At 41.7% G+C, this 7,379-nt stretch overlaps 2 protein-coding genes and 1 long non-coding RNA gene across 3 annotated transcripts in view; 1 reads left to right on the forward strand and 2 right to left on the reverse strand.

The window, feature by feature from the left end:
• Positions 1-3,907, reverse strand: part of LOC117896607 (protein pellino) — a 33,861-nt gene extending 29,954 nt beyond the window's left edge. The window contains exons 1-2 of the mRNA XM_034805040.1: positions 3,479-3,907; positions 2,766-2,900 (exon numbers count right to left, since the gene is read on the reverse strand). Coding sequence (XP_034660931.1) covers positions 2,766-2,776 — 11 coding nt within the window. The 5' untranslated portion in view covers positions 2,777-2,900; positions 3,479-3,907. The remainder of the gene's footprint in view (positions 1-2,765; positions 2,901-3,478) is intronic.
• Positions 647-1,609, forward strand: LOC117896609. The gene is made up of 2 exons (XR_004649036.1): positions 647-1,023; positions 1,184-1,609. It is a non-coding gene; the product is annotated as an uncharacterized LOC117896609 (long non-coding RNA).
• A 968-nt stretch (positions 3,908-4,875) lies between the features above and the next one.
• Positions 4,876-5,531, reverse strand: LOC117896456 (transcription initiation factor IIA subunit 2). Its single transcript, XM_034804785.1, has 2 exons — positions 5,372-5,531; positions 4,876-5,255 (listed from the first exon to the last, which is right to left on the reverse strand). Exons 1-2 carry the CDS (start codon positions 5,441-5,443, stop codon positions 5,007-5,009), a joined length of 321 nt encoding a protein of 106 aa, XP_034660676.1. The 5' UTR covers positions 5,444-5,531; the 3' UTR covers positions 4,876-5,006.
• Between the last annotated feature and the right edge of the window lie 1,848 nt (positions 5,532-7,379).

A 7,379-nucleotide genomic window follows, 5' to 3' on the forward strand; every position in this document is an offset into this window, starting at 1 on the left:
AGACAGCCTGAAACAGGCTCCGTAATGCTAATCTCCACAGCTCAAACTTTTACAGAAAATTGTCAAGGTGAACCACAGAAGGAAATATATTTATTATTTATAGTGAAACTACAATTTGGCTGTGCGACCCATGGTATACTCTCTTTATTAGAAAATTCTTCTCATCTGCACCTCCGAAGAGGTGCTATCCCCCAGCTCGAAGGGTTATCAACATCCACACTGAGTCATGAGCATGAATAATAACGGTTAATTATGCTTGCACACACAAGTACACTAATATCTTCACATGAATCAGGCTGTTTCGAGAGTGTGAGTGTAGTAGGATTTTCATAAATAAATTTGCACTTTAACAAATGAGCAACATAAGCACAAAATGTTGGCAAACTGCAGAGCAACAGGCGGGAGGTGAAGCAATAATGCAGCCTGACATGACAAAGAGAAAAGATAGAGAGGCAGGGAGAGGGTAAGGGGAGCGTAGTCAGCCGACAAGGAAGTCGTAAAACAAAGCCATGCTCAATGAAAGAGCAAACAACAGCAAATGGCAGCAGCAGAAGCAGCAGCCAGAGCGGAATTAAAATTTAATTTTAATCGCCAAAAATGAATAAAAAGAACACATGAAACCGTGGGAGAGGGAGAATGCAATCACTCGCATACACAAATAATGTGCCAGAAAAAGAGGGTAAACAGAGTGTAGAAGACTGCCTTCAAGCCTTCTGCTCCATTCCATTCCACTCCTCTCCGCCCGACCCTCTCTATGCAGGCAGACAAATAAATTTTCAGTCAGAAGGCAACAACTTAAATGCATATACACATCGGAGAATTTAATAAACACAAAACACAGACAGAGAAAGAGACGAGACGAGACGAGGCGCAGCAGCAGCAGCAATCGGAGGGCAAAAGACAGAAGGCATATGCATGAAGGCTAAGGGGATTTAATACATAAATCCATGGGAGAGACGATCGCCAGAACCTCAAAAACGCAGCAACAACAACTACAATAAAGAGGAACAGGTCGCGCATCAGGTAGGCAGGCAGCAGGAAGTGTTTGTGTATGTGTCTGTGTGTCTGTGCGAGCGCGAGCCACGTAGTACTGTGACAAGATATACATACATATGCACATGTGTACATATGTACATACATTTGAAAGGTTAGGCTTACTTATTTCCCTCTCTCTATCCGCAAGTCCAGCAGAATATCAAGCCATCGCTTGAGGGCTTTCTGGCAATGCCTCACCTTATACAAATACACCTTGGTTAGGACTACGCTGGCTGCCCTCGTGGTCAAAACAAAGCAGGTAAAAAGCAGCGAAACATTGTAAAAGGCAGATAAAACTCCAAGCAAAGAGTTGTTGTATTGATGCTGACCGCAAACACAACACAGGGCTGGCGAGTGGGGGCGCGACAAGGAAACCAACACAACTGTAAAAAAAATGCACCAAGAAGAACCTGCTTGAGAATCATGGCTGGAGGCCGAAGCAGAGCAGCAGCAGCGCAGCATGAGAAGGAGGTGGAGAAACAGAGGGCAACAAGAACACGAAAACAACGCGACAAAGTAATGGAAAAAATTGTTAGAGGCAAAGTCTAAAATTAAAACAAGCGCTAGAGTGAGACAGAGTGAGGCCGAGTGCAACGTATGCAGTTATTTATGTAGGCAGAGGCAGCGACAGCAACAGCAACAGCGACAGCGGCACAGACAGAGGGCTTATTTTGGAGGCACGCAGATGGAAATGCATAAAATCGTGTAGAAAATAAAATTGCAGGCAACTCCGCGAACCGAACTGGACTCCTGCTTACAGTTTTTGTTGCTGTTTTTGCTTTTGTTGCTGATGCTATCCGTATCTTTGTTGCCGTTTCTGTGGTCGTGACGTCAATGTGCGCATGCGTTGATCTGAATGCCGCTTTTCAGTTTTTGCTGTCATTCCTGCAATGATGTTGTTATACGGCTGACTATATCCTTCAAAATGAACGGGTATACCCATTAAGTCGCCAAGTTCGTGACATCAGTTGAATGTGAATGGATCTCTCTCTCAATCTCATAAGTTCTTCATTTTTCCACTAAAAACCATCTGTTGTCAAAAGGGTTTTGGTTTGCAAAGGGAAACATAATTTTCCTTGGATCTGGATATTTCATTCTTCTGAATTGCCGTTTTGTTTTGTGGGGGGGGGAGAGGAAAACGCACATGAAAATTTGTGATGTCTGAAAGTTGTTGGTGGTGCGGCGGCGGTGGTGGTGGGCTGCTGCTGCTGCTGCACCCAGAGGGGTGTTTTTCCAACCGGGGGTTGCTTGTTGTTTGCCCACTTTGGAGCTCTCTCAAAGTATAACGAGAAGGAGAGGGGACAAAAGTGGCGGCAGTGACGAAATGCGCACATAAATAGAATACAGCAATCTTGCATTGCGCCGCAGAAATGTTGAGAAACGTAGAATCAAAGATTAAGAGAGCCCCCAACGATTGCCCAAAGAGAAGGAACACAAAAAGAGAGAAGAAATCAAAAATTGCGTTATAATTTGTACGATATGAAGTGGTAAATGTTTATCGGTCGGCAGGTTCACACCCCACATCACAATCTACACAAAGTGCAACGCAAATCCATGTCCCTCATACATGTGAGAGAGGCCGTAAACAGTCTGGGTTCGCTAATTGCCTGTCCAAATGGGTTGATGACCCCACCTTGATCGGAATATATGTACACATGTATTTATGGGGGATGGATCGATCCATTTGACTGATAAGAATTAGGGGGATAAGGAGGGTGTGTAAGACTTACCGTTTCACCATTTTGTTGGTTACCCCCGAATTGTTTTCCTGCTGCACGCCAATGTCAACGGATCGGTTATAATCCAGTTTTGAGGTAAAGATTTTAATGCGACGGAAATTAATTTTGACGATCTTTGTGTTAAACCTTTAGGGATTATACATGTATAGATTTTATGTTTGATTAATTTAATCTTTCTAAATATTTATGAGCGATATTTTACTTCCTAGTATTTAGTAAAAACAATTAATATTGAAAAAGTGCAGTCAACGTCTGCGCTGGCGTTGGAGTCGACGCTGCAGGAGGTCCAATTGGACTACCGCTACAACAACAAAAACAAGACAGAGGCGCAGTGGCTGCAAACAAAAAGATATGGCAACATCAGAGATTCGCTCTTAATGAGCGCTACGTGCGTAATTTTATTAAGCAATTTTTATTTAAATTGCACATTTCATCTGCTGCTGCCGCTGCCTCTGCGCCCAGCCACACCAAAGAACAGAGACGCGTAGCCGACAGCGACGTCGAGCTTTGTTTTCTTATGCTGCTCTCCCACACTAGCCACCGCCAACGCAGAGTTTACTCTTTTGCTCTTCTTTCTGCAAGCCTTTTTTTTGCTTCTCCACTTTATTTTATTGATCCGCTTTCGCTATTTTTATGCACAACAAAACTAACACGCAATTCGGAATGCACTTTAGATATTTCCATTCTGAATTTTTTGGATTTACCTCTAATGGAATATGATTTGTGCGGCAACCTATTTATGCACTTGCTGCGGGGGGCACTATTTCTCATTAATTTCGGACGATTATTTCGCTGCTACACACATAAACAATGGTCGCCGCCGTTTGGCTTTTCCGCATCTCGCGCGAATTTCCTTTGATTTCGAGTGTTTCGTTTCAACAAATGGCATAAACATTCGCCAAACGCTATTCTACGACGTTTTTCGTTTTGTGTTCAACACTAATATGCAAATGTGACCACAGAAATGGACGACGGTTTACGGTTTACTGGATTGAATTGTTTGACTAGCGACGTTGATTATATATTGATATATCGAATATGGTAGATGTAGGTATTTTTTAATATATCAACGGATTTTCAGTTCGGCACTATTTTGGATTTTGGATTTTTGTTTGTCGCGGCGGCAGAATTGTTGTGAGCAGTGTGACTTTGGAGTTACCGATAAAATCGACCGGAGAACCCTCAAAAATATATCGAAATATACCCTTCATTTGCAAAATATACCGTAAAAATACCATAAATCTAAAATAATTTTCCTCGATTTTGATGTTCTAGTGGGGTCCTTAAGAAAAGTTCGTTCTTTTTACCTGCTTGACATACCTTGCCTTCAACGATTAGGTCAGTAATTTCCTATCTTCCCACTCAGTTTTGCGTTACAAAAATGAGTTTCAATTATGAGTAAAAATAAACCATCAGACCCTCGAAAATATACCGTTTAAAAATAAAAGCCCGCGCTAAATTTTCTGTCGGCAGAAAGTGCCAATTTTTTTGCTAGGTGTCAGTGTGACCAAAGTGGACGAAGTGCATGCTCTTCGGGTACCCCTCTTTTGTGTTTGCTTGCAAAATATAATCTGTCAAAAATTCAAAATATCGGAATAGTCCGTTCCGGCGGGTCAGAAATGCAATAAAATATGTCATATCTCTTTATAAATTGACAAAATGAGAGCTGAATATAGGATTAATGATATAATAATATCCAAATAATCTGGATTCTTTCGACTGCATTAACTCTTGTGAAAAAAGTGCGGCCGCTCTCCCAACAACTTCTGGTCATCCATGACCGGCCAAAAGACGGTTAACATAGAGCCGCAGGTGCAGGACCTGAAGAGATCATACCAATCATTGTCGAGTCTCCACCGTTTCCTGGTCCATAGCGTCTCGGATCACTCGAGTCAGCAACAGGATGTGGCCGAGTAGACAATGGCCCAAATAGTTTTTGGCTAAATTCATATAGTTTCCCAGCAGATCGTCTTTAGTATAACTAATCTCCAGTGCAATGCACCTTGACATCCAAATTACACAAACGTCTTAACAATTTTACAATATGTATTTTCGAGTTTGACGACCAACGCTTTTTCTCTACCAATTCTTTGTGTTCATATGGTTGTTCGAGTGGGAACGCTTGAAATGCCTGGATGGTCGTCTACACTTTATCAATGGTGGATTGGATATAAAGGGTACTTAACAATTATAAATCTTATAAATATAATTATTTTCTGGCCAATGACAGGGCTAAAACTCGCCGCTCTTGCCATCGCAGGCCACAATCTTCACCTTGTCGACCTTGACGAATTCGTGCACCTCGCGGAATTCCACATCGTTCAGCATCAGCGTCCAGACATTGTCACAGAAACGGTAGGTATTCAGTTTGCCCGCCTTGAACGTGACGCGCGCCTTCACGCGCTGGTTGAGGGCGTTGTTGATGCTCTTGTCGAACTGGAGCAGCACCTTGAAGGCCAGTCCTGGCGTGATCTGGCCGTACTGCCCATTGCAGAGTGGGAGAGAAAACAACCAAAGTTATTGTCAATTCCTTGCATATGCGATGCGCAAGAATGCCGTGTCCTGGGGCCATCTTGTTTTGGCACACTGCGACTCACCTGGATGAGCTCGTCGAGACTCTCCTGCAACGTGTTGCCCAGGGTGGTGTTGCGGTACAGCTGATAGGACATTATTGCGTTGTTTTTTGCGAGAAATCGCGTTTTTTAATTATTTTTTTCAGCTTTGGTGTTGGCGGCAGTGTGACCACGGATTCATCGATAAAATATACCGCCTGACCCTCAAAAATATTTCGAAACATGCATTCTCATTTCCAAAATGTACCGTACATTTACTGAATTTTCCTCTGTTTTGTTTTTTCATTTAATATTTGCAGCTATTTAGGACTCTCAGCAGTAAAGCTATAATTTGATTCGATTGATGAATCGATTGTCCGTTGGCTGATAGCCTTAGTTGATAGTAATATTTAAAAGAAAGCTCAGCATATGGGAACTAAATGTTCGATCATGCGTTTAAAGGGCTCTTCGTATTTTGCCATACAGTTTTGAGTGTTTTCATGTCTTCCAGTATTTTTCTTAGCGATAAGCTGGTATCTCTGTTGAGCAAATGAGTAGTTCCCGTGTAGTTGCCTTGTAAGAGCAATGAAAATCAAGTCGTCAGGTGACGCAGAAACTCCAATCACCGCCGCCAGATGGCGACGCTTATAAAATTGCATTGATGTCTGACCATTGCTGACTAGTATGAAATTTGACTGCGCGCGTGGAAATTAGTTTTGAATTGAACTCAAACTGATCTTTATTTTAAAGCTTGTGTAACTGCTAATTGACTTATTTGGTGGTAATTAAATTGATTAGAACTAAGGTTGGGAAGCATCCAGCCTTGACTCAGTGAACGATTATCTTCAAATATATGACTCGTGACGTGACTCCTAAGTGATCCTAATTGATATCGGGCCTACCATCGGAAAGGGTATTTCCAAAAAGGGATACCAACTGATCGTGCCCGCAGCTAAAACGCAAATTTTGGGCTTTCATTATGGGTAACTATATGCAGATCGGATTAGTTGCGTTCTCATAATGAAGTTATAATGTGTGGACCCACATAAACAACCTGTCCGCTGGGCCCCTTTCTGCCATTTGCCCAAGCTATTAGCCAAAAAAAAAGTTGGAAAGACACCAAAAGCGCTTTTGTGGCCGGTCAAGGCGCGAAGTAAACAAATAATTTTGGTCAACGATTGGTACGTGTTTGCGTAATTAACACATTTTTTATTCATAAAACAAACATATAGTAGTAGGGGCAGGAGCAGCGGATTTATCAACGTCATTTCTGTTACTGCAGCGTTTCACTTTTATTCGCACTAAAATTGATTCATTTCTGTCTGCAAAAATATTTTAAAACTTAGATTGGACAGAGTCGATGACACAGCAGGACGGTAATCTTTGTAATCAGTTCGCGGCAACAGGAAAACTATAATTTAGTTAAGTTGAGGACTAAAGTCAACCGAAAACAAATACATCTGATATTTTTTAGCACTTTCTGAAGATTGACAGGAAAAATGGAAGTGATAACTGAAGCTGAAACCTTGGAAACTTACAAGTCAAATCTGTTGTCAACTCTTTAAAGATATCATGTGAGAAATTTGGCAAGTCCATGATTTTCCACAAAGATAAATCTCACTCCAGGTACTTCATTGGTTTGTTTTTTGTACAAAATATATGTAAAAATGTGGGATGTCCCCTCCCAAATATGTATGTGGCTTTGCCCTGCAGATTGTTTTGACAGCTGACGCATTAATTTGCCCGTTTTGCGGTACATCACCCCCTTTAGTTTGTTGTTTTGGTTCAGGGAAAAGATAAGGCTCCATCGATAACAATATATCTAACATGGATTACCTTGTAGGACAAGCGGTTCGGTTCTTCTCTATGGGGGCTTATCTATGGCCAAACAGCAGAATCATAATGAAACTTTTGTTTTGACAGCATTATCATGCGAATGCTAAAAATACATTCAACTTTTTCGAACTTTGCCGTAATCTGCATTTGTACATATGCAAACGATGACGTTCGTGCTTCCCTCTGGAAAATTCCCCATGCCATTCAAAAAAAGGAA

Source organism: Drosophila subobscura, chromosome O (assembly GCF_008121235.1).
Source record: "Drosophila subobscura isolate 14011-0131.10 chromosome O, UCBerk_Dsub_1.0, whole genome shotgun sequence".
In the NCBI taxonomy this organism is placed as follows: Eukaryota; Metazoa; Arthropoda; class Insecta; order Diptera; family Drosophilidae; genus Drosophila; species Drosophila subobscura.

Coding starts and splice junctions, on each gene's coding strand:
- LOC117896456 (XM_034804785.1), bottom strand. CDS start 5,443: ATGTCCTATCAGCTGTACCGCAACACCACCCTGGGCAACACGTTGCAG. Junction 5,256..5,371: donor GTCTCGACGAGCTCATCCAG/GTGAGTCGCAGT, acceptor TGCAATGGGCAG/TACGGCCAGATCACGCCAGG.